Below are 26,417 nucleotides of genomic sequence, written 5' to 3'. Positions count from 1 at the left end.
CTAGAGGCAGTGCTGCATCTTGCACGTTGTAGATGTCTGTGATTAATAGTGTGCTCTAAAGGGAGGTAAGAATTATCTGTATCTGTTAAATCTGCTCTTCTGTGGTGTAAGGTGCTAATATTTGAAATCTGAATTTTTGTTCAAGCCTGCTGCATCCAACCCAAAGCTGAGATGTAGCCATGCAGATGCCTTAGGGAGGCTTTGAAGCTACTGGCCGGGGTGATTTCTGGACTGTAACTCAGTACTTTGTTTCCTCCTCAGTACTTTCTGTACAAGTTTCCTCAAGATGTTGATTCTGTCATCATTAAAGTCGTGTCTGATGCAGTCTACCCATGTTCAGTTGTCTCTGTCCAGGATATTGTGGTAAGTCTGGGGGGGGGGAGGATGCAAAGAGCTGTCTGCTGAGCTCTGTACCACTCAATGAGAAGATCTGTGCCCCATCAGAGAGCAAAAGCCCTAGGGAAGGCTTCACCCTTCTGTGGTGATCGTGGTTTCTGAAGGAGGAAAGAAAATCCCGTGGGAAGGAGGCAAGGACAGATACTGAGTTCAAGCAGCTCATTCTGAGATTTGTATTGCATATAAATGAACAAGCTGTTCCTCTGCAGCCTGTCCATTGGACAGTTGTTATCATGCTCCTTTCATGAGGTTTAACTGTCTGCTACCCTATGACACGCGTCTGTTTCTCTGTGGGCTGACATTGAGTGCGATGCTGGTAGCAAAGGAAGAGGACAGTGCTGTTCCCTTGGTTCTCTCCATGCTCAAGACAGCATGGAGAACTTCTAATTTCTAGCCATGAGGTCTCTTCTCCTTTCCATTTCAGTCTTCTCCTTCTCTTTCATAGTTATTAATTCCCTTTCCTGGGAAGGGGGTAACAGCCTCACCCTGGCTGGGAGGTTGGCTGTAGCTCACAGCTGGGGAGTAGTGCCCCATTTCTTCTCACTTCCTATCTCCCTAAATGATGTAGGGAGGAGCAAAACAGTGAGAAGTGCAAAATGCCCTGGCTACCAGCTCTGACGTCCCGGCATTTGCCTTTAGAATCGTAGAGAATCATAAAATTAGCTACGTTGGAAAAGACCTACAAGATCATCCAGTCCAACCATCCACCTACCACCAATAACCCCACTAAACCATGTCTCTCAACACAACATCTAAATATTTCTTGAACACCTCCAGGGACAGTGACTCCACCACCTCCCTGGAAGTAGAATTTCCTAATGTCCAGCCTAAAGACCTGTGGTTAGGAGAGAAATGGGTAACATCAACTCCTGCTGTATTTTTCTGTATTTTTGTGGTAGGAGGGCAGAGGAAGAAACAGTAGCTGGTGATTGTCTTAGTCTGGCTGGTACAGAAATAAGAGCTATAGTGGAAAAGAGCAAAGTGAGAACAAGCACTCCGTACGTTCTGCAGACCACAGAGCATGCAATGCACATAGTGTACAGCTGAGTTAATGAATTGCTCTGTGGGAATGGCAGAGTGATTGATCAGGATTAAATCGCAACCCTCCCGTAAGGATGACAAGATGAGAGAGTACAAGCAAATGATGTCTTCAGAGCAGTTTTTCTAACTTCTGAATGAGTCCTGGCTGTCCTGTTCCCTTTGTCACCTCATATCCCCCTGTATGCCTATCTTGACATTTAGCTTGACCCTTAGTTGTGTCTATTTCAGTGCCCAGTATATGATTTGGACCATAATGTGGAGTTCAATGGTGTTTACCAGTCTATGACAAAGCAGGCAGCCATAACGGTGCAGGTGAGACTGATTTTTATTTTGTCCCAATGATGCTTTTCAGTGTCCTGTCCTGTGCATCCCTGGTTCTCTCTCTCTCTCTTTTCTCTCTCTTTTTTTTTTTAATTTACTTTTTTTTTTTCTTTTTTTTTCTTTTTTTTTTTAAGGGATTTTACCTAGTTTACAAAACTCTGCTTATGTTTGGTTATGTAGATGTCTTTGGTGTTGGGACTGTTGGTCAGCATGGCTGCAGCCTCCATGACCAGGGATCTTCTGTTGAAACCTTGGCTTTTCCACTGAGCAGTGGTGGTGTGGCCTTTTAATAAGCAAAGCTTCAGTAGATGGTTTGCACTAAGTAAAATAAATGCATTAACACTGGTTTGCTTATACTGGGGCACTGCTTGTACTGAATACTGATGAACTCAGCTTCTTGTCAGCGAGGATGAGGTGAGCATCCCCAGAAACCAATCTCTGTCCAGAACAGGCAGGTCTCTGAAGAGGTGCTATATGTGTAGCAATTAAAACCTGATCTCTCACCTTTTGGAGCACCACCTCTGCATTGTACAGAGGGAGAGGCTCCTTCACTTCTCATGGATTTCTCTTCTCTCTGCAGAGAAAAGACTTCCCAGGTGAGCAGTTCTTTGTTGTGTTTGTCATCAAGCCAGAGGATTATGCCTGTGGGGGTTCTGTGCCTTCCTCTATCCATGGTAAGTTGTGCTGAGAGACAGATTTTGTTGGTCTGCCTGGGTAATGGAGCAGCAGGAAACCTTTGGAGCATTACTGTGGGAGGGCATAGGTTGGCCAGGTAGCTCTATCTTATCCAGATAACTGCAGGGAAGTATGAAATAGAAATGTTGTGCTGACAGGCAGGTTAACAAATCTTTATTGTGCAGGAAATGTCTGTGTAGTACAGCACTTGACTTGCTGGGACTATGCATTCTTATGAGGGGTCACTAATGTCTTGGAAGGTATGGGAGACAACTAGGCAGTGCTAGTTATGGCTTTTTTATTGTTCTTTTTCTTCCTTCCCCCGGCCCACCTTTTTCTGTATTCTCCTGCCTGTGTGGAGGCCCAGATAACAGTCCTGCAGAAGGCATTTACTCCCACTACTATCTTGAAATCTGAGGCAGTTCTATACTTGGGGCCACAGGAAACACTAATAATTTTGTTGAAGTAATTTTGAGAGATTGATTCTAGTGCCTTCTCCAGCCAGAAGACAGATGTGTCCACCTCCTGGCCAGTGGTCATCACTACTCTTGTGATGGCTGAAACTGGACTGGGGGCACAGCTGTCCTCACAACAAGCTGGAGTTCTTTTTAGATCAGGGACTTTCCTGTCCTTAAAGCCAGGTAGCTTCCTTCCTTCTGGAAAAGCAAGATGGCAAACAACAGATATACTGGGCTCCTGCAATTCTACCACCACACGCTATCCCCCAAACTGTCACTTTTCAGATGTCTTTTTCTTATTCTAAGCTGTCAGCAGAACTCTACTGGTGAAGCATGCTAAGCTCTGCTGAAGGACAACAAGCAGCGCCCTGCACGCAACTGTGTTGCCAGCAGGATTTTGTCCAGAGGCAAAAATGGTGTATGAACCACATTAGTGAGAGAAACAGCACTTTGGGAACTAGTGAAAGAGTAGAAGAGATGCGCTTTTGAATTTAGGCATCCAGACTTGAGCAACTTATGGAAGGGTCAACCATGATTTTTTTAGTGAAAAATAAGTTGTGGATGGAGAGGGAGTAAAAAACGTTGAAAAAGCTGTCTATTGGCAAGTCTGGGAAAGGTTTAGGGAAAAACTATGCAAAGCTTATACTGAAAAGCCAGACCCTGGTGTTTTTGCAAATACAGAGAACTGAGATCAGGGCCAGAGATCATTAAGGTTTGATTGTCTTTGTTTACTGTACCTTTGCATCTCACAGGAAATGTCAACCGTACTTGGAACCTACAGCGGACGAAGAACCTTCAAGTGACGATTGTGCCGTCTATTAAAAGTTAGCATCTCTGTGCAGAGCTGTGCGGCTTTATGGTGGGGACTTGGCACTTCTGTGGAGGAGGATGTGGCTGGGCTGGCAGCCCTGTGATGGGATGGTGCAGAGAGCACCAGCAGAGGAGCTGAAACTGCCTTAGTTCCTTTCAGGAGCAGAAGTCTTTTCTGTGTCATAGGCACACTAGCTACACCAGGGACAGAGAAACTGGAGGCAAACCTTGCAAAAGGTTCTTGCACCTCCTCTTGAAGAAAGCAGATGGGTCTTAATTACTCTTTGGACTGCATGTTATCACCAAGTAGTGTTGGGAAGAGCAGGGTGGGAGCACAGGCTCTGGGAAGGTCTGTCCCTGCTCAGTGAACTGACTGCTGCCTTCTCTTTCCTCAGAGTCTGTTTACATTCAGGCCATGTTCTTCAGCTTCCTGAGCTTCCTCTCTTTTTACCTGGGCTCGGTGGTTGTTGCTTTTGTGCACTATATCAGGTAAGTCAAGGCTATTTACAAGAGTAGCCTTCTTGTTTCTCTTTAGCATCAGATGTGCCTCACCCTGCAGTGTGTTTGGGGTGAGGGTGGCAGCAAGCATCTGAACAGAGCAGCCAAATGAGCCCCTGGCTATTTGATGGGCTCCTAGTGTCAACTGTGAAGGAAAACTTCAACCAGAAAACTTTTCTTCCTTTGCTATGGGCAATGGTGAAAACCTAAGGCTCTTTCCTCCATTTTTTCCTCTAGTGCTCCTAAACTCTGGGTTTCCATATATGGAGATATAGGGTGACAGATGGGAACTGTGATGGGGCCATTCTGGGTTATGAGGTGCCAGAGCATTGGGGAACCAAAGCGCTTTCTGAAATGCTGAACTAAGTACTGCAGTATGTGTCAATGACCAAAATATGGCCTTGGAGTCTCAGAGTGCCAGTTTCCTTCCTGACCTGCATCCCCTGCCCCACAGCTTGATTCCTAGGCTTTTGTTGTGGGGAATATCCATATCTGAGCTGAACTTGAGTGAAACTGGCATGACGGGTTACTCTTGGGAGTGGGGGAAAAGTAAAAGTCTTCCTGGCTACTCCAGCCACTGTTGCTTGCTTGTGGCGACCTTGAAGTTTGCTTGAGTGAAATCTGGACAAGAGGGGCAGAAAGAGGACAGCAGCCCACCTGGGAAGTAAGATTTGCCGCTGCAGGTCAAGTAACCAGTAGCACATGATAAACTTTTGTGGAGCAGCAGATGCTCTTAAGGTGGTGGGTCATGGTGGAGTTTGTTGGGATCAGTCACAGCTGCCTCTGTAGGCAGTAACAGCAGTTCAGCAAATCCTTTGTCCAAAGTGTGGAGGCTCAGGAGGAAGGAATTCTTTTCTCCACTCTTCCCTGGCCTTCTGGGCAAAGGTTGATTTGAGAAGAGCCAAGAAAAGCCTTTGGCAAATAGCAGGTTGGTTTTGTGTGAACTGTGATTTTCAGGGAGCTCTTCAGACTAAAAGTGACAGAGTTTTCAACTGTTTCAAAGGAGAGATCTTAAAAGTATTCTGCTCTGACAAAAATAATTTCAAGGTGGGATGTTTGGCTAAACTTCGATGATGCTTCAATGAACTTTTCATTGCAACAGTTCAATGACATGATGTGTATATGTGCTTCTGCATGGACACATGCATGCTTTTTGTTGCTTTTTCCTTATTGCAAGTAAATGATTTTTTTTTCTCTTTCTTGCCTTCCTGCGTCTTGGCTGTCTGTGCTGAAAGAGATGGTATTGACTTTTTAAACATCAAGCAGAAGCATGGCTCTAGCTCCTGCCGCCTTTCACTTCAGTGGTTTCTCATGTGTTCAGTCCCCTGAGTGAGACAGTTGGGTTTGGGAAGGTGGCCTGAGAGTCCCTCCCAATATACTGAGCAGTGTAGGATGAAGTGATCCTGTAATTAATTGTCCTACCTGACCTGTGGTGCATATCCAAAGAAGGAAACTTCTGGTACTTCGGAAGTTGGAGTTTTAGCCAGCAAGCAGTCATGGTAATCATGACTAGTCTAGTTTTTGCTTTCTTTTTTTTTTCATTTTTTGGGGGGGGGTTGTTGTTATCCTTTGGTTTTAGAGCTTGCAATGTGTTGGCCTGTTGGTGTTCGAGATTGTCCTACCATGACTGGCTGGCAGTGGGGTTTGTTTGCTGTCTCATCAGTGCTGTCTGCTTATTTTCAGGGTTCAAAGGAAGGCTTCAGCTGAGAGATTGAGTCCTGAGAATGGTAAGCTCTCTTTTCTGTTGTGAGACAGCCTTAGGTGAATGAGGTAAGTCTTAGGCATGGCAAGGGACAGGCAGTCTGTCAAGTATTTTCTCCTTCCAACTCTTTTCCCTTCCTTGGTCATGCACCACGCAATTTCTGGTGCTGCTGAGATATTAGATTCCTGTCTGCCCTTACAAGAAAAGTCATTTGAAGCAGGCTCTACCAAATCATGGTCTGGACCGTTGCACTTCAATTTCTGCTTTTGTGGTGTGTTGGTTTTTTGTTGTATTTTTTCCCAGCTGTTACGCTTTAGGATTTCTTGGTTTAAGTATAGAGTCTCTTTCTTTCTCTCTTCTCTTTTTAATTTAAATTTGTTTTTAACAGGGATTTGCAGAGAACAGTAAATGAATGACTAATACAGTTAGTGTTGTCTGTGTTATTTACTTTGGTATTGGATTCTGTTTGCATTATGCTGCACCCACATTTCTACATCCTGTGGATTTCTGCGTTGCAAAACCATAGCTGCATCTGAAAGGCTGCTGATGAAAGATGGTAATTTTTGTCATGTGGATAGGGGAGCACTGGGGGCTTCTGCTTCCTGGCAAGGTGTGGGAGGCTGGTTGTTTCATTTTGTTTAAATATTCAGTACCTTAAAAATAGTTCAAAGCATTCAAAGTCTGGGGGTAAAGAAGCATCAACACTTGTACCTCTCTCCTGGGGAATGAGAAGACTTTACAATTTGGCAGCAAGAACTTGAAGCTTCTTCAGTCTCCCATATCTTCTACTTAGCACTTATCTTTGACCAAATGAGCAGGGGATTATAAAAATGTGCTTTAGAAATATTTGAATGTCATCGGGATGGATCCTGTTGTGAGACAACAGCAGGTCTTGGGGCAGTGGAACAATGAGAAGGGCATTTGTGCTGAGGAGTTTGGGGAAGCTGTTTCTTTCTCAGTTGTGTCCTTTCAGAGTATGTCTGACTGATGCCTATAGACTGATATCTCACATCTGCCCTGTCCTTCAGATCACCTATGGCATGCTGGCTTGCTCTAAATTTTCTTCTCACCCCCTGGAATTCATTTTCGTCCTGGGTAGCTCTGGCTCCTATCTTCTCCATCAATCACTTTTCCTTTTCCTTTCCCCATCAAGAAACTCAAAATTCTTAACAATCTGTCTCTGCCTATTGTCTTTGAATACTCTGTGACTCAGTGTTTCCCTTTGCTCCTGTCACCTATCCTGTGCCTGGAATTTTCAGTTAACTTTTTTAATCTGGCGGGACACCTTCCATCTCCTTCCACATCATTACTACCTGAAGGATTTAATAGCTGGAGGAACCACACCTACTGTGCTGCATTTACTTTGCTGACTCGCTCTCCTACTGGGAAATGGGACTGATATTATTGGGTGAGCAGAATCTGAAGTGACTGGTAGGGACAGGGCAGGCTGCCTTTTCTCCCTGGCATGCCTGCTTTGTCCAGATTTAGATCTTCCCTTGGAGATTTAGATTAGATGTCGGGGGAGACTTTTCACTGAGAGAGCAGTGAGGCACTGGAATGAGTTGCCCAGAGAAGCTGTGGATGCCTCCACCCTGGAGGTGGTCAAGGCCAGGTTGGATGGGCCCTGGGCAGCTTGATTTATTTATCAGCAACCCTGCCCATGGCAGGAGTTTAGAACTTGATGATCTTTGAGGTCCCTTCCAAACCAAGCCATTCTAAGATATTTAGGAGTGAAGGTTGACATGTCATTTGAGAGCAAAAAGCTTGCTCTAACATAAGAATGGAGCATCTTTGTGGGACAGGATTGATGGGAATAGGAAGCTTGCATGTGTCTCAGTGCTGTGAACATTGGGAAAATGCTTTTCCTTCGCTCTTCCCAGTGATCTGTATTTCCAAATTACTTTAAAGCAACAAGAAAACTGTGCTGCAAGAGATGGAGTGTTGCACAGCAGATAAGGAGCACAAGGTATATCTTGCTTGCATCCTATGAGTATGTCCTGTTAATTCTAGCTCAGAGATGAATGGATGTTTTGGGGGGTGACTGTAGCATATCATATCGTTCCCTTGGGTGCTTAGTCCATGCCACATTGCCCACTTTAGATGCTCCTCCGAGCTGTTTGTTGCACTGGTAAACAAGTTGAAATGGTGACCAAATCCTTGCCCAGAGCACAGTGAGCAGTGAACATGCCAAAGGAAAGGAGTGATTTGGACTTGAAACTTCAAATGTCACTGTTATGTGGGAGCTCACCTACTGAGGAAAAACGCTTGGGCAGCAACAAGTTTTGGGGCTCGTTTGTTATATGGTTAATTGAAATGATATGAAAACCCATGTAGGATGTTACAGAGGCACCTGGAGCTGGCATCTGGAGAGAGGAATCTGCTGTGCATGTCATTTTGGAAGAAGTCAGATACCAGGAAGCTGGAGACACAGTTTGGGAATGCCAGGCTGAAGGAAGGCTGCCAGGCTTTAAACACTGACTCGTGTCCTTTACCACTTTGCTGCTGACTGGCACAATGCTGTTGTGAAACTTTACAAGGAACAGAGCTAGACTTGCTATTTGCCACTACAGGAAGGTGCAGTCCTGTTCTCACTGCTCTTGCTCCCTTCTCGGGAGAGGGGTGTTTGATCCCTGTGTGAGGGTGTTCAGCGTGCTGTGCTTGTACTGTGTTCTTCTGCTGTTAATTCAGCAGCTGAGCTTCATCACAAGAATCAAACAGGCACCAGACAAAAAGGAATGTGGAGCCAAGAGAGGGAAATCCCAGTGTAACCTGCCTGGGAGGTACAGCCCTTCTTGCTTCAGATGTGTGGGAGGGAGGTGGGGACTTGTCAGTCCTCACAGACATGTCCCTCTTGTCACCAATACAAGATCACGAGCACTTTTAGCATGGAACATTTTTGCTTTCTCCTTACTCAGTTAAAACTGTGTAGCAGCTGTCTTGCCAAAGGCTGTCTGATTTTTTGCAGGCATAATTGGAGGAAGTGTTGTCTGAGTAGATCGATACACAAGAAAGAGAAGAATTGGAAATTCATGAGGGTGCTCTGAATACCATGAGACTTGCTCTAGAATCAGCCAAGTTTTTCAGCCCTGTAATGTGATCTCTGCAAGGTGCTGGACGCTCATACTGTTGTGAGTCAATACTGGCAGCCTCTGTGAGGAGACTGGAGGGAATGAGTTTGTTTCATATCGCAAAGCAAGGGTTTCCCTTTCGTACAGTATGCTCTAGAGGAAGACAGGGTGCAGTCTGCCTGGAGAAATGCTGCTTTTCCCAAGCCTCTCCAGTTCTTCAAGTTGTTTGCATTCACCTAAGAGAGATTTTGAAGCACTGATATGAAGCTAACTGGCTCCTTTGGGTCTGTTTCTGTTGCAGGATCTGGGATTATGACATCTTCGCACCCCATCACAGCCAGCACCCCTGAAGGAAGCAGCTATGGTGCTATTGGTACTGTGTCTTCCAGAACTGAGGGCAGAGGGAGGACCCTGCCTGGGGCAGGAGAAGGCACAGATTTGCATTTATTTGGTGCTTAAAGGGCAGGAAAAAGCAGTTTGGAGTGTCCTGCTTGTACTTCGAGGGTAGGGGAAAGGGCAGGGGAATGTCCACCAAAAACTGGCAAATCTCTCAAAGAGCTTCTCAGAGAGTCTCCATCACTGGAGACTCAGCTAGACAAAGCCAGTCATTGGGCAAGCTCTGGTGACAGTTCTGCTTCAGGCAGGTTAACTAGAGGCTTACAAAAGGTTTCTTCCAACCAGGCTTCTCAGACCTGGTTATGAGTTCATCGAGCCTGTATTTAGACCAAAGCATGCTTTTCACTGGAAGGCATAATGCTTGTGTGAAGATAAGCAAGATAGTGACAAGAGTTCCTTGTGGTCCAGTGTTTTCATTAGCGGAGAGATAATGTCATGCTGTTCAACAGGTGAACTGTGCACTGGCAGAAGAGGGGGAAAAAAAAAATCCCTGCTGATCTGGGATGATGCTAAATCCTTTCCTTTGCCAGAGTATTTCTTAGTCTCCTTGGAACTGTTCTTGCTACTGTGGAGGGATTGGTATTGAACAGCTCTGTGCTGTGGATATTTGAGGCATAATCTTTTGGATTTGACAGCTTGGGGACCCAGATGTTGGTCCATGAAGGTGTGGTATCTCTGAACACTCAATGAAGAAACACAGAACTGAAGTCTCATGAGGTTTGGGGGAAAATTCAGGAGGAGCTAAGTCATGGAAAAGAGTTTAGGGTTATTTTTCCCTTCCCTCAGACCCCTGAAATGCTTTAAAAGCATTTGGGAGATGAGAAAGAAGCTTTTGTTCAGCTCATGCTAGTCTGGACGGGCTGGCTGGGAGCTCAGCCAGTGAGTTGGAAATGCGGGCAGATCCCGCTGGCTTGCAGGTAACCAATACTGCGTGTGGTAGTGGGAGTAAAGCTGCTGCTCTGATTCCTGTGAAAATTCAACTTTCTTCCTTTTTGTCTGTGTTCTACGATATTTTTAGGAAGGCTGAGACCTAAAGCTTATATAAAATCTGGAAATGAACTAGGTCAGCATGTTTATGATCTCTGAACAGCCTGCTGCTTTTTCTAGAGCGGTATGGCTGCTCTCAGACTTCTGGTTTTCAGTGCCCATGCTAGTAAAGAGTAGAAAATGTTAGAGATGAATAGTAGTAGAGTAAAAGTGTTTGGGGGGGAAGAAAGTACTGGGGGAGGTGAGGAGAAGGGCAAATAGAGATGGTCTTTGAAAGTGTTATCCTAGCTGATATCTGAGACTTCTAGGAAGGTTTGTGACTACGAAGAAGCTTCTTCCCTGAAGTGACCATATCAGCTTTTCCCAGTGTATTGTTGCTGATATCTGGGCACCTTTCTTCTTGTTGTGTGTAGAGGGATTTAGCCTTTACCCTGCCTGTTTTCTTCTTCCTGCTCTGCTCCAGATGAGTCTAGCTCCAGTGGTGGACGGCAGTTGTCTTCCCCTGAGCATGGGCCACCGGCAGGTTCTGACACAGACAGCTCTGTGGAGGAGGAGAGCGACTTCGACACCATGCCAGAGATTGAAAGTGATAAAAATGTCATCCGCACAAAGGTATGGCCGGCTCTAGGCCAGGACCAGCACCAGTTACTCTCCAAGGATTTTGAGTTTCCACTTAGCTCTGCAGGATTTCATCTAATAGAGATGAATGTGCTTCTTAGTGTTCTTTCAGAGTCTAAGAGGTTTTCCTGATGTGCTAAGCATACTGCTGAAATGAGTGACTTAATGTTGAAAATCAGAATGTGCTGGGAACAGTTGAGAAAGGAGAAGGAATCCCAGTGTATCCAAGAAAGTACAAGGAGGTGGGACAGCACAGGGAGAAAACAATGTGCAGTGGTAACTGGATATTTGGTAGGAGTAGTGACTCAAGCTGCATGTTTTACAAATACATTGAGATTTTCTATGGGCTTTTTCATTAGTTCTTTTCTGGTGTGGTGTTGTTTGTTTGTGTTCTCCCCTCTTTCTTTTCCTGTTAATGTTTTAGGTGTTCCTCTATCTGTCAGACTTGTCCAGGAAGGACCGAAGAATTGTCAGCAAAAAATACAAAATTTATTTTTGGTAAGAAGGCAAAATGGTAAGACCCAGTCTCTGGTTGTGAGCTCTCTATCTATGTCCACGTGCTCTTCTTCTGAACCACAGTTTAGTTTTGAGGATATTCTTTAAGCTGTCTTGTTACACTGTTCTAAGCAGTCACTGCAGATCCCACATAGCTCAAATGAGGATATTTGTGGGTCAGTGCACACATGATCCTGGCAATGATTATCGCTTTTCATTAACTTCTTTAAAGCGTGGTAATAAGCAATGTGCTGGAACATTCTGGGGAAGGAGGAATTGGAAGGAAGGACAGCAGTTTGAGGGAGATGATTGTCCCCTTCTACTCTGCTCTTGTGATACCTCACCTGGAGTACTGCAGGGAGGAGTTCCCAGCACAAGAGATGTGAGTCTGATTTGTTCCAGAGGAGGGCCATGGGGGTGATCTGAGGGCTGGAGCAAAAGAGATTGGTGTTTAGTGCGGAGAAGGGAAGACTCCAGGGAGACCTCATTGTGACCTTCTAATACCTAAAGGGGGACTGTGGGAAAGCTGGGGAGGGACTCTGTCCAGAGTGTAGTGATAGTTTAAAACAGTTACCGTTTGTCCTAAGGGTAGATTTAGGTTTAGATTAGACATTGGGTAGAAGTTCTTCACTCAGAGGGTGGTGAGGTGCTGGCACAGGCTGCCCAGAGAAGCTGTGGATGCCCCATCCCTGGAGGTGTTCAAGGCCAGGCTGGATGGGGCCCAGGGCAGCCTGATCTGGTCAGGGATGTCCCTGCCTCTGGTGAGAGGTGTGGAATGAGGTTATCTTTAAGGTCCTTCCAACACAAATAATTTTTTTTTTAGCTACTCAAATATAAAAGCTCGTGGTTAGCATCCTGACTCTTCTTGTGTTTTCACTATTTGCCTCCTGTTTGCATTAGTGCATTTTTCTTCGGGAGGATCATAACCTGAGCTGCTGTAAAGCTGTGGCTGGGAGAGAAGGGTTTATGCCCTTTGGCACCAGGGTGTACGAACTCCTCCACCTGCACTGTAAGGCTCCATGCTGGGTGTGTGCTGATAATGCTGTTGTGTAACTGCTGCTTTTGCCTTCTCTCTGCAGGAACATCATCACCATCGCAGTGTTTTATGCCCTGCCAGTCATCCAGCTTGTCATCACCTACCAGACGGTGCGTCAACCTGTGGCTATCACCAGCATTTGGTGTCATCTTGCCTTTGAACCTACTCTGTGGCTATGTGCTGCAAGGATGACAGTTGCCTTAAAACGGGTCAGCTGGGGATCCTGCTCTCTCTCTGAAGGGCAGATTACTTTAGCTGTTCTCTGTACCAGATTTTGGTCATTGCTGCTAGCTTGGCTCAGCTTGCTGATCTTGTTTCTGCTACTTCTGCCTGGAAAGCAGAGACTGCAGATCCCTGCTCCTCTGTTTTCCTAATCCTCCAGTGCCTCATTTGGGGCCTCTTTTATTTTACAGTCAGGAGGAACCTGCTATCCTCTCTGGAAGACAACTGAAAGCAAATGTAGTTGGCTATGATAGGAGTGTTCTTTTCTGTTTTTTTTTTTTTGTTTTGTTTTTTGTTTTTCCCCCCACAGCCCTTGTTATCCTGCTGTTACTCAGAGATTTGCAAGCAGATCTACTTTTCACCCTTGTTCTTGTGTTGTGGGATGCAAACACACAGTATATTTTCTCTAAGGACTGCTTTTGTGGCTGTGGCCTGTGGCAACATCTTGACACTCATAAAAGCTTCACATTCAGATGTCAGTACTCCCTTATGGCAGTGCTACTGCTGGGCTGCCTCCAGGTCTCTACATATATCTTTACATTCTGCCAAACAGATTTCACTTCTACATAGTGACTTTCTTCTGAAACAGTGGCACCTGGTTCCTGCTCTGCCCCAAGCACTGAAGCTAGGCAAAGAGAACAAAAAAGACCAGCTGAGTTTCAAAGCAGTCAAGGGCTCAGCCACCAGACCTATTTTGTAGCACCCTAAGCTGCTGTCACTAGCTTTGCTGCTTTTCGGGACCCTGTAGGCTCTGAGCTACAGTGGTTTCTGAAAAGCTGATTGCAGAGTCAAAGCCCTCAGGTGCTATATCTGCAGTATGGCACTTCAGCCTTGTGCAAACACAGCGCACGTGCAATGCAAAGACATCCAAACAGAAAGGATTCGCTAACATCAGCTCTCCTACCTTCTCTCTGTCCAGGTAGTGAATGTGACTGGCAATCAGGACATCTGCTACTACAACTTTCTGTGTGCTCATCCGCTTGGGGTGCTGAGGTGAGTCCTGTAGTCACTGCATTGTTGCAGTGCAGCCCAGGCAGGGCTTTTTTCATTACCAGGTTCATGGCAACCACACTGATAAGAACACAGAGCTTAGGGCTCTGAGCAGAGTCTCCCTGAGCTTTCTTTTGAGCTCAGCAGTGGCTTTCTGTTGCAGTGAGATGTGCACCCAGGTCTGTGTGGTACCTGGTTTGCCCCAGCAAAACTGCTAGCCAGCAATGATGGGCTCATGTACTCTTTTGGATGCTTTCACATGTATTCAGAGAGAAACAGCTCTGAAAAGCAATTCAGAACAGTCCTTTCAGTGCAGCATTTCTCTACCCTAACATTGGAGTGCCATGAGAACCCAGAGTTGGGAATCTCACAGAGAAAGTGTTAAATCCATTGAGGCAGATGAAGTACTCAGCCTAAAATTGTCATCCAGTGTGTAAAACTGGCAGGCGTTTGGCAGCTTCTGAGGTGGAGAGTGGTGGTGGTGGTGGCGGGGAACTAAATGAATTCGGTTTATTGTGGCCTGGGGTTCAGCCTCCTGCTTCTGTGATGCCCTTGTCTAAAATCCTCTTCTTCTCTGCAGTGCCTTCAACAACATCCTCAGTAATGTGGGCCACATGCTGCTGGGCTTTCTCTTTCTCCTCATTGTGTTGCGCAGAGACATTCTCCACCGTCGGGCCATGGAGATGAAAGATGTCTATACCCTCGTGGGTACATGGTTGCATGGGACTAGTGGTGAGAGGGAGGGCAGGATGAAAACAACCACAGTAATGCACAGTGGTTTTTAATTTGCATTCCTTGCTGGAGGATGGAATCCTCCTCTTTTTCTTCCCCTGACAAAAGATGGAGGTGGAACATGGAACATGTTCTCGCCCACTCCACCACTTTGCTGCTTGTGGTATGTCCATACTGCTGTTGTTACCCAGTCTGGACTCACAAAGACAGGGAGATGAGCTGAGGAATGACCCCTGTGGCAATTCCAGTGTTCACAGGCAGTGGAGAGGAGCATCTGCTTTCTAGAGAGGGGGAGGCTCCTCTGAACTAAGAGCTAGACATGTTTCTGATGGGGCTTGTGAAAAGTGCAGCCTAGTTAATTAATATCCTTCTAAATGTGATGTTGCACTGAGGTTTTGTTCTCAAGACATCAGTACCTAGACACTGAGGCCTTCAGACCAGAAGTTTCTGTGTGATTATTTTGAATTTGCTGCCTGTGGATTCTACCAGCTCTACAGTATGGCTACAATTACGTATGGGCTGAAGGACAAGTGTGGTGGTTAGGATGGTCGAGGTAACAGAGAGTGGAAGCTCTCTTATGATCAGAACAGCGAGGGTGCCTTCTGTTCACCTCTGTTCTCTTCTAGGACTATGGGATCCCAAAGCATTTTGGTCTCTTTTATGCTATGGGCATCGCTCTGATGATGGAAGGGGTACTCAGTGCCTGCTACCACGTCTGCCCCAATTACTCCAATTTCCAGTTTGGTAAGCCAAGTTGTCTTCTTTTTGTGCTCAAAGTAGGATTTGCCATGCTCTATCTCCTGGGTTACAAGTATTTCTTACCTTTCTACTCTTGAAAAGCTTCCAAGCTTGGTCGGAAGGCAGTGAATCTTTGGATAAAGAAAAGAAACTCCATTCAAAGACAGGATAATAGTTTTGTTTTTTTTTTTAAGTGGAAGGGTGGTCAAAGACTGGATTGGATTGCTCAGAGTTTGTGGTCTCCTGTGGAGATGCATTGAAAGCCTGACAGGGCATGGTCCTGGACAACCCTGTCATAGCTGAATCAGGAGCACAGGAACTTGCTTGAACACAGGAACTGAATCAGGTTATCTTGAGAGGTCCAATCCAATCTCAACCATTCTGTAATTCCCTGCCTGTTTCTGTGCCCTAATGCTTTTTTATTAATTTATTTTTTGTTGCCCCAGAGCATAGTAGATGTACTGCAAGATAGCAAAGCATGAGCTGCTGTACAATGTAGTATAGCATCAGAGATTCATGCCAGCTGGCTTTGTGTTTGGCTCTGCTGCTGCACTTTACTGAACGTGATTTGAGCAGCTTTCTCAGCCTGCTGGCAGCACCTGTCTTCACTATTTCTGTTTTGCTCCGTCTGCAGACACCTCCTTCATGTACATGATCGCAGGACTTTGCATGCTTAAGCTCTACCAGACCCGCCACCCAGACATCAATGCCAGTGCCTACTCTGCCTATGCCTCGTTTGCTGTGGTCATCTGCCTGGCTGTCCTTGGAGTGGTATGGTTCCCTCTTATCTGCCTTTTTCTCTGGGGGTGAGATGTGTGGCTGGAAATGTGGCTTAAGTAGCCTAAGGACCAGGGAAAGTGGCAGAGCTCAATGCGACTGTTAAGCAGCTACTACTACTTGCATTCCCAGTGCTCTTGTTATTTTTTTTTTTCCTTCTCCTTTCCAAACATCTGCCCTCACAACCTGGATGCTTGTACCTCTTTCTACCATTTGCTTCTCTCCAGTTGGAAGATTGTTTCATTCAGCAGTAACCAGGCAAAATCCGTTGAATTCTTGCTTTGAACTACTGGCTGGGCCTCAGCAGACTGTTAGCCCCTCTCTGTCCTACAATAGCACAGAATACTAATTGATCCTTTGAAGGTAGGAGCCTGTCTGTGGGATAAGGCATGAAGGAATAGCTGGTAAACTTGAGAGAATTTTGAAGAATCTCTTGGTAGTTCTGCTGGATGGCCACTTCCAATCCTTGAAGGTGCTCAAGGCCAAGTTGGATGGGGTACTTGGTAGCCTGATGTAGTGGGTGGCAGCTCTGCCATTGGCAGAGGATTGGAACTAAGTGTGCTTTAAGGTCCCTTCCAACCCAAGCCCTGCTGTGATTCTAGATTTGCATACCTAGGCTGGACTTCTAATATGGGATGCTGTATATTTTGTTGAGAGATATTGTAGCCTGTCAGCAGACTAGAGTTTCTGAACTCTTCAACGTATAATAGAAATACTAAAGCTTTAACACAGCACTGACTTGGACTGGTAGATCACTTCTAGTCCTTAAACAAAAAGCATATAATAGGAATGCCTTGTACTTCTTGGTTTACCACAGTGCACTTGCAAAAGCAATGGTTGGTTCCCTGACTGCCTTAGTAAAATTTATCTCCTGGGCACAGGGCTGCTGCCCACCTCTGCAGGGAGAGCTTGCCTGTCGTAGGGGTCCTAGGTTTCTATTCCCTGAGCCAGATGCAGTCCTTCGGGGTCATCAGCCTTATGTGAAGGGGCATTCAGGAATAATTGCTTGTTCTCCAGAAGTGCTAAGCTCCTCTTACTTTCCTGGACTCTGGATTTGTAGATCTGGTTTGGGCTTGGAAGATTTAGGGGTTTCTCTTCCACGTTCAGTGGGATTGTCTAATGCCCCGTGGTGATACGAGAAAGAAGAGGGGGAGCCTGTTGGTAACAGGGCCCGGGTTTTTTCTTTTTTTTTTTCTTTTTTTTTTTTTTTTCCAATATGTCTCTGCTTTCAGGTGTTTGGGAAAAACGATATGTGGTTTTGGGTCATTTTCTCATTGATCCATGTTTTGGCCTCCCTGGCTCTCAGTACGCAGATCTACTACATGGGCCGCTTCAAGATGGGTAAGTGCCACAACCAATCTATCTTGTGGGTGCCTCTTGTTTGAACCTTTGCAAGTCATCTCTGTGGCATTTGGTGGAACTGTGAAACCAGTACTGTGGCATGCACTTGTGTTTGGGGGTTATCCTTTCCTCTCCCTCACCTGATGCTTTTCCTGGCCTTTGAAGTCCTCCCGCTGCTGCTTCCCAGACCATGGGAATCAGTGGGAGCCATTTGCTGTCTCTCGTGCTGTGCTCCAGAGAGGCGAGCTAGATGGGGTGAGGGGAGAGAAGGTCTGGTGGGGAGCCTGGCTCACATGCTCTGCTTACAGTTGTGTTTCTCCTTCCTCTTCTGCTCCTGTCTGCCTCAGATGGCCCTGACTCAGGTAACTGGCAGCAGCTCCCATTCCTTGAAATGATTGAGCAGTGGCAGAGCAGCTGTGGGTGCATGGATGTGTGTGGGATGTGGGCTCGTGTGCCACTCTGGGGTTGGCTCTTGAGAATTGAAGTTCATTTGCCAGCAGCTCTGCTAGGGCCTGCTCCTTGGCAGGAAGGGGATGGTATAGCACAGAAAAGCCCTTATCTCAACACAGGAGCCTTTTTGAGCTCCGCATTTGTGACTGAAGAGGGACCTTTGCATGCATGTCTGTCCGTCTCCACTGCTACTGATGGCTCTTCAGAAAAGATTCTGCAGTGATTTTTATTCTTTTTATTTTTTTATTGTTTTTTCTTTTTCTGGAGCAGGGGCATCATGTGTTCTGCTTCTTTAGACCACTCTCAACAGAGATGAGGGTCCTCGTGTGTCCCTCCTCTGGCAAACTGTTCCATGGAAAGCACTTGAGAAACCCTTCCTCCATGAACATCTCCCCTAAAGAGCAGTGGCTGCAAAGCCAACCTATTTGTGTACAGACAGGGCCTCTCTGACTTCTGGGCAGCACCAGGGTGAAGAATGTTTGATCTTTAACATGTTGTTTTGACCAAACGCTGTCCACCTGTTGCCCCTTTGCTCATTGTGGACTACTCCCAAAGGGAGTGAATGAATCTGAATACCCTGACCTTCATAGCCTGGGTCCTCAGTAAGCCAGTGGGTGCCTGCATCTTTCCCCAGCAGGTATTGCAGAGCTCACTCTGGCTATCCTGACTAATCTCTCTTCTTTGGCAGACCTGGGGGTATTTCGACGGGCAGCAATGGTGCTGTACACAGACTGTATCCAGCAGTGCAGTCGACCAATGTACATGGTAGGTGATTTCTCACTTTTCTGCACCTCCTTCAGCATTTGCTTGCTTTCTAGGCATTATGCAGAAGAGAAGGTTGTGACTATTTGAAAAAGCGATGTTGTCTGCTTCCCTTCTCTCCCCCCTGCTTCTCACCAGTTTGTAATTAGAACTCTGCTGGAGCTTTATACTTCCTCCAGACCTTCCTTGATCTATGGCCCAGTGAATAGAACATCAGCACAAACGTGACACAAGTATGATAGGATTTGCTGTTGCTCTTTCTTTTCTAGGAGCATCAGCTCAAAGGAATTGGTGTAAGGCTTGGTGCAGTGCATCCTCTCTGGGGAATGCAGTGACTATTGCTGTTTCTACAGTGCCTTGGAGCAAACAGGAGGGGAAAAAAGAGGCAGTAGCTGTTACCTTGCATCCCAGTGATTGCTTTGTTCTTGGTGTAGAGCATTAATTAGTGCTTGAAGCCAAATGTCTTTATTTATGAGTTTTACTTGTATCTTTTTTATTCTCCAGTCTCACAGTAAGCACTGGACTGAATTTTGCAAGCATAGTTGGTGCACTCAGGCATAAAGTAAGCCTGACTGGCCTGAAATACCTACCTTGTGAAAGCAGCTGTGTAAGCACAAATACATAAAGACCACAGATGTATCCATTCTGCCCTCTATAGTTGGAGTTATTACCTTGTTAATGGTGAAACTGGTTTAAATTAAAAAAAAAAAAAAAGGGCTCCATGGATATGTGCAGGAGGCTGTCCAAAACATCCTGTGTCCTCTTTCAAACATGTCATTTTTCTGTGCAGTGTGTTTTCTATTAAATTGTACTAAATGTGAGGTGGAAGGAAGTTAACTAGGAAAACAGCAGAAACTTGGCCAAATGACTTGCAGGCAAGTGAATCTTCTGAGAATGATTCTCAGGGGGCTGGCTCTTCTATTTAGATGCTTAATCTCTGCTATGTAATGCTCTCTTCAAATCTGTGAGACCCAGAGCAGCATCCATCTCACAAATGCTTCTTCGCATGGAGTGAGTGCAAGAGCCAGGTGCATGTGCAGTTACAGGAACCAGACTTCAAACCCTCAGATAATGATAGCCTGAATTTCTGAGGCAAAGGCCACTTGCATTTCCTTCTGCTTTCATGTGATTGTTGGTGTTGTTTCTTCAGGACAGGATGGTGCTGCTCATCGTTGGAAACCTAGTCAACTGGTCCTTGTAAGTAGCGGGGTGTGGTGTTTTGCCTACTTGTGTACATAGGCTTCAATATTGATACAGGTGGCCTGTGGTGGGGGAGGAAATGTGGCAGTGTCTGTGTGATAGTTCTGTGCTGGGGCTCTTCTGAGACAATTTGGGTTGCAGTACGCACCAGAGAGACCTGAGGCACCCCTAAGTGTTTTGCTGGTGCTGCCTTGTGGCTTGGCCTGACCAAGCTTGCCCAGGGTTGTCCTGGCACAACAGTGCTGTGTTGTGCTGTGCAAACACATCCTCTGTAGCTGGGAGCAGCAGCACAGCTCAGCTGCAGGAGACTTGACGGAGACATTTGTCACAGTTGCAGAGCACAGCCATAGCTGCATGGTTGGAGTGACAAGCTCTTGGATGAGACCAAAATAATAATTGCCCTTAACTCCTGCTTTTCTCAAAAGCTGCTTTTCATGGATATGCCTTCTTCTAAATAGGGAGATCTGGGGCCAAGCCCTACTGAGGGTGATGTGTTTGGCCATGGGGTGGAAGCAACCCAAAGCTCCTGCCCATATAATAGAATCATAGAATCACCAAGGTTGAGAAAGATCTCTAAGATCATCCAGTCCAGCTGTCCACCTACCACCAATATTTCCTCACTATACCATGTCCCTTAGTACAACATCTAAACATTTCTTGAACACCTCCAAGGACAGTGAATCCACCACGTCCCTGGGCAGCCTGTTCAGTGCCTAACCACTTTTTTGGGGGAAGAAATTTTTCCTAACGTTCAACCTGGACCTCCCCTAGTGCAATTTGAGGCCATTCCCTCTTGTCCTATCACTAGTTACATGGGAGAAGAGGCTGACCCCCACCTCACCACAACCTCCTTTCAGGGAGTCGTAGAGAGCAATAAGGTCTCCCCTGAGCCTCCTCTTCTCTAGACTGAACAATCTCAGCTCCCTCAGGCGCTCCCCATAAGACCTGTGCTTCAGACCCCTCACCAGCTTTATTGCCCTTCCCTGGACACACTCCAGGGCCTCAATGTCTTTCTGGTAGTGAAGGGGCCCAAAACTGAACACAGTACTTGAGGTGCAACCTCACCAGTGCTGAGTACAGAGGGATGATCGCTTCCTTTGCTCCTGCTGGAAACACTGTTTCTGATGCAAGCCAGGATGCCATTGGCCTTCTTGGCCACCTGGGCACACTGCTGGCTCATGCTCAGCCGAGCATCAACCAACACCCCCAGGTCCGTTTCCTCCACACAGTCTTCCAGCCACTCTGCCCAAGCCTCTAGCGTTGCCTGAGGTAGTTGTGGCCAAAGTGCAGGAACTGGCACTTGGTCTTGTTGAACCTCATCCCATTGGCCTCAGCCCAGCAATCCAGCCTGTCCAGATCTCTCTGTAGGGCCTTCCTACCCACAGGCAGATTGACACTTCCTCTCAACTTGTACTCTCTGCCGAGTTGCCTGTCCCTTCTTCCACAGGAGGTAAATTCTCTTTTTCGCATGGAGCCTCAGGAAAAGTTCCCTGTTCGTCCATGCCAGTCTTCTTCCCCTCCGGCTCATTTTACAGCACAGGGAGACAGCCTGCTCCTGCTACTTCTTGAGGAGCATTTAGCCTTCCTGAGCCCCTTTACCCTTCTGGCATCTCTGGTTGCTCTCAGTGGATGAGCAGGTCTGAGCCTGTTCTGTTTTGCTTTGTTTCTTAGCAAGGAGCAGAGGTGAACACTGTACTTCCTTCAGGAAACTGGGAGACTACAGCAGTGTTGCCATGTCCTGTGGTCTGAGGGAAGTAGCGGGTGTTCGTCAGTTTGGGAATGTATCCTGTCCTCAGTGAAAGAGGCTGTCTAATGTCTCTTCTTCCATCTCTACCCTCAGTGCTATCTTTGGGCTGGTGTATCGGCCCAGAGACTTTGCCTCCTACATACTTGGCATCTTTATCTGTAACCTGTTGCTGTACCTGGCTTTCTACATCATCATGAAGGTAAAAGAGGTGGCTGTAGCTGTCACATGTGTTCCCATCTCTGTAGGGGAGGGTATGGCTGCAATCTGAGTTCCTGCAGAGGAGCATGGAAAGGAATGTGTGGGACTTGGGGTGAGATGAGGTGCTGGTGTTGGGGAGGAGATGCTGCGCAGTAATCATCTTGGTGGCTGGACTGCATCTTCCAGGGGTGGGCAACACTTCATGAGGGTAGACAGGCTGGGTTGATGTACCATTGTGCATGGCTCTGGTCCCTGGGAAGCACTTGTTGTGAGGCTGCATCCCTCCCGCAGATCCGCAGCTGTGAGAAGCTCCTGCCTATCCCCTTGTTCTGCATTGTGGCCACAGCGGTGGTGTGGGCGGCTGCCCTCTACTTCTTTTTCCAGACCCTCAGCAGCTGGGAGGTAATTTTTCCCTTTTGCCATCCTTCTGTCCATGTCTGTCTCCTGTCTTCTCTTCCCGTTCTTTTTCTGGAAAAAGAATACTGTGGGGGAGAGCCTTGATCTGCCTTAGCAGATTGGGAAGGGAGCATAGGAAGCTGTGCTGAGGCCAAAATAACTGTATGCATGGAATCATAAAGGCTGAAAAAGCTAAGGTCATCAAGTCCAACTGTCAACCCATCACCACCATGCCCACTGTGGAGTGATGACTCATGATCCAGGTGATCTTGAGGCCCTCCTTAGGGGAGATAGGGTGACCTGGTGATCTGAAGACAGAATGGGGCAGATCCTGACCAGCAGTAGATGGTAGACTTCTTCCTGGCAGGGTGAGTAATGGGAAATAACATAGTCTGTGGGGACTCTCCATGACCTGGGAGGCTCTTAAATCCACACTGGATGTCTTCTCCATCCCTGTGACAGTGAGAGTCTTGCTGCAGGGGTATTCAGTGGAGGTTTCACAGCTTGTGCTATGCTGCACGTCAGATGTGGAGACCAGAGGGGTCCTGCTGAGCTGTGTCCCATGGTCTCAGACCCATCCCCAGCTGTGAAGTATTGCATTCATGCCATTTCCTTGTCTCATGTCCACCCTTTCTCTTGGCTCCTTCATGGAGGGTTAAGGCAGGAAATCCTCCAGAGGGTTTTGTGTAGGTGGCCTGGGTCCTTTGTGTGCTGGTATTGAGTCCTGACCACCTGCTCTCTCTCTTAGGAAACTCCAGCAGAGTCCCGAGAGAAGAACCGGTCGTGCATCCTGCTGGGCTTCTTTGATGACCACGATGTCTGGCACTTCCTTTCTGCAGCTGCTTTGTTCTTCTCCTTTCTGGTGAGTCCTGCTCTGCTGTGTGGCCTCAGCATCTCCTTCTCTTCCTTTTTTTCCTTAGCTGTCAGGTGACCAGTGAGACCTGCAATCATGTGCTTCTCCCCAGGTCCTGCTGACCCTGGATGATGATCTGGATACGGTGCGCAGGGACAAGATCCCAGTGTTCTGAGCCCCCGGTGGATGGAGGCATGGGAGTGTGCCAAGCCACTTGGCTGAGGGCACCAGGCTTCCAGTGTCCGTGGGAATGAGCCTGCTTCAGTGGCCTGCAGCCCTGTGGGAGCAGAGGAGCTAGATCCCACAGTGAGCATGACTGGGTGCTTCGGTAACTGGGGCAGGACCGGGAGGGAAGATTACATTGCTCCCCTGCCACCATATCCCCTGGGGCAGGCATGTCCTAGCATTTGCAGCCCTCTGGCTTGGCAGGGCAGCGGGTGCTGGAGCCGGTGAGGAGGGAGGGGACAGGAAGCGTATTTAAGACCTTTGCTTCCCTTCCTCCGGGCTGACGTGCTCTGCTTCCTCTCTAGAGAGTGGGTTTGAGAATGCATTGCAGCTCCTCCTGTGTCAGCAGCAGGTGCCCAGACCCTGCAGGCTGCTGCCCTTGGAGAGCCCCTTGGGCAGCGTGGGGGAGCATTTCGTTTCTGTCCCACCACTGTTCCAGTGTGCACAACAGCTGCTGAGTGAGCAAAAGGCTCCAGGCAGAGGTGGCAGCAGGCAACTATGTTCTTTTGTTGGAGAAGCTCCCCCTGTAACTGGTGGGGAGCTGCAGGAACGTGTCCAAGGGGCTGCAGTGTTGCAGGGAGACAGGGACTAGAGCTGCACTGCCAGAGGCAGGACCTCCTGCCTTGCAATTGCAGCCCTTCTCACTGGCACTAACTTTACAGCCCCCCACTCCTCTCCAGCAGCTCCCATGCAGTTGCTTGTCAGTGCAGAGGTCTCCTCTACAGCACCAGAAGCACTGAGACTATGAGAGAGATGGAATGATGAAGCCTCAGCCTCGTGCTGGGCACCTCCTTGGCTCCTGCTGTGTACCCCAGTCCAGGAGCCTCGCTGAAGGGTTGGAGAGTAGGGGAGCTGTCCAGCAGCCCCTGACTTTCTCTTCCCACAAGTTTGCTTTGGGCAAACTTTGGACAGGGGGTGCAGAGGAGGTCTTGGGGGCGTTGGGGTTGAGCTCTTTGGAGATCTGGACAAAACTTCTTCCCCCACCTCTTCCACTTTTCTGCATCTGAAGTTTTTAAATGTCTTTGCATTCTTTCTGAATTCTCAGTTATTTAAAAAACAAGAATAAGGTGTGAATTGTTGCAGGTGTTGCATCTACAATGTGACCTGCTTTGCTAATTTTGAATTAAAAAGTATTCTTTGAGGCCTGTTGTCCTTGTTTTTGTTATCTGACCATTTTTCCCTCAATGTATGTGCATGTATTCAGTGTTGCAGAGAGGCTCTGTTCCAGTTGTGTTTACCAAAGTAGTGCATTGATAACTTTCTACTCTGAGAAGTCTGTATTTCCCAGGGAGAGTTTGCAGTGACTAGTTCTTATTTTACTTTAAGTTGGAGTTTGTCAAGATGGTCAATAAGAGGAATGTTCCTTGCCTGCTCTGTAGGTCAACCTGAATTCTTCCTGCTACAGCTCTGAGCAGCAGCAAGGAGAGTTCTTGGGGCCAAGGGCTGCATGGTCATATTTGCCAGTCACTGCAATCCTTAGGTTTCACTAGGAGCAACCCGTGACTCTTGCAGACCGTTTCCAGAGCACAGGTACCGATGGCCCGCTTGTTCTATTGGCTCCAGTCAGCCCCATGAGGGCAATCCAGGTAGAACAGAAGCTCCTGTTTAGCAGAGGGCAGGAGGAGGAATGCAACGAGAGGCTGCCAGCCAGGGTTCTCCTCACATAGAGCTGCATGAGACATGGCTGTATTTTGGGCAGGGCATACAGAAGGCGGTGGTGGTCCTGGTGTGCTGGGTTGGGTTACATGCTTTGGGCTTGACTTGCGGGTTTGTTGTGCAGGTAGAGCTGTGAAATGTCAGTGCGCTAAGAGCAGGGCAAGTCTCAGACGTGTTGCTAGGCATGGGCCAGCCTTCCTTGAAGATGCCACCATGGGCTGCAGGGAAGAAGACACTTGCTTTTGTCTGAACCAGGAGAGGAGGATCAAGCTGAGAGCTCCCATTTTCCATTCTGCCCCCCTGCAGCCCTGCCATCTATTCTCAGTCTCTCTAAAGTGACAGGATCTAATACCAACGACACAGGCTTGCCTGCATCTTCCTTATTCTTCCCACAGGGAGAGACTGAGGGAAAGCCTGAAGTGCAAAACCTCCAAATCCTTGCTGCTGAGTGCAGTGAGGCTAAGTTGCTCTGAAATCACAGTGGGGCTGCAGAATTCTGCCTTGCCTGGTGGCTTGCTGTGCAGATGGAGCCTCGTGGGTTTCAGTACCCACATGGTCTTCTGTCACATGGCTGTGTGTGTGCTCTCCTGTCCCTCCCTACTTGCAAATGTGTAGGAGCCCAAATTCTGTACTTGCAATTATGTGACCAGAGAAACCATATGCTGTGGTGGTAATGCCTGTGCCACACAGGAGGCCGAGGCATGCAGGATATGCTCTTTTTAGAGCTCACTTTTGAGGTCATACGGGGATGCTCAGGTAGCGCTGCTGCCAGCACCATCTGCTCTCACTCTTCTGACTGTGTTCCTGTCCCCAAAAGCAGGAGCAGACGGCTGACACAGGGCTGCACGGAGGCACCTGGGAGCTGTGTGAGGAGCTGCAGGGGTAGATCTATTGGGGGTGATGTGCTCCTATGACGGTTGTGTCACTTGCTGGTGAAGTGAGCTAGGGAGCAAGCAGGACAGTGCTCTGGGGGCAGGACTGGAGAGGTAGTGGCAGGAGGGGGAAAGACTTCTGATGGAGCTCTCACCGGAGGCCTTGCACTCTTTCTGCCAGGTGCAGTCTCTTACCAGAACTGGCAGATGCTGCCTTCCACAGACTCTGTGAGATGCAGAAGTGGGGAGGAGAGTGACATCCATTTACAAACCTGTTGCTCTCAGCAAGCTGCCAGGATCCTGGGGTTTGCAGGCTTTAATCCAACACCCTGTTCACTCACTGCGCTGCCTTCAGTCCTGCTCAACCTGGTGCAAGATGGGCTTTTGTCTTCCAGGGCTGCCCTTAACCTGTGCATAGTTGTGGAGAAAGAGCAGCAGCTCCTCTTCTTTGAGTAGAAGTCAAGGATGCATCACAAAGTACTGACAATATCGCTTACTTGCCTGACTCAAGAAGACCTTGTGTCTCAGGCTTAGTCTGGCTTTGTTACAGCTATGCAATGTTTTAATGAAAAATGTTCCTTCTCCCCATGTCCGCTGTAGTCTTGGAGCTTGTTCCAAGCCTGTATTTGTTTCTAACTGAGAAGCTGGTGATCTTCCCTATGTGCAAACGTGAGGAGGAGCGGTAACGTTGAACAGCAGTGAGCAGGGGCAGTGTAGGAGGTGGGAGAGCAGCAGATGGGCTCGCTGTGCTGAGCAG

At 47.5% G+C, this 26,417-nt stretch overlaps 1 protein-coding gene across 9 annotated transcripts in view; it reads left to right on the top strand.

The window, feature by feature from the left end:
- The window catches only part of SIDT1 (SID1 transmembrane family member 1), a 42,163-nt gene extending 17,889 nt beyond the window's left edge, over window positions 1–24,274 (top strand). For 4 of the 9 annotated variants that reach the window (XM_021397115.1, XM_021397151.1, XM_021397156.1 and 1 more), the window contains exons 5-26: window positions 262–363; window positions 1,666–1,749; window positions 2,339–2,432; window positions 3,644–3,715; window positions 4,097–4,190; window positions 5,883–5,926; window positions 6,428–6,457; window positions 9,271–9,342; window positions 10,816–10,964; window positions 11,395–11,468; window positions 12,545–12,611; window positions 13,643–13,716; window positions 14,294–14,417; window positions 15,072–15,189; window positions 15,818–15,954; window positions 17,193–17,301; window positions 18,440–18,516; window positions 19,664–19,710; window positions 21,554–21,659; window positions 21,950–22,060; window positions 22,803–22,916; window positions 23,020–24,274. In XM_021397115.1, the coding sequence (XP_021252790.1) occupies window positions 262–363; window positions 1,666–1,749; window positions 2,339–2,432; window positions 3,644–3,715; window positions 4,097–4,190; window positions 5,883–5,926; window positions 6,428–6,457; window positions 9,271–9,342; window positions 10,816–10,964; window positions 11,395–11,468; window positions 12,545–12,611; window positions 13,643–13,716; window positions 14,294–14,417; window positions 15,072–15,189; window positions 15,818–15,954; window positions 17,193–17,301; window positions 18,440–18,516; window positions 19,664–19,710; window positions 21,554–21,659; window positions 21,950–22,060; window positions 22,803–22,916; window positions 23,020–23,082 (1,962 nt within the window). In that variant the 3' untranslated portion in view covers window positions 23,083–24,274. The other 5 variants (XM_021397130.1, XM_021397126.1, XM_021397138.1 and 2 more) reach the window with 5 other exon arrangements.

Source organism: Numida meleagris, chromosome 1 (assembly GCF_002078875.1).
Source record: "Numida meleagris isolate 19003 breed g44 Domestic line chromosome 1, NumMel1.0, whole genome shotgun sequence".
NCBI lineage: Eukaryota > Metazoa > Chordata > Aves > Galliformes > Numididae > Numida > Numida meleagris.
This window is presented reverse-complemented; position numbering and strand designations above follow the sequence as displayed.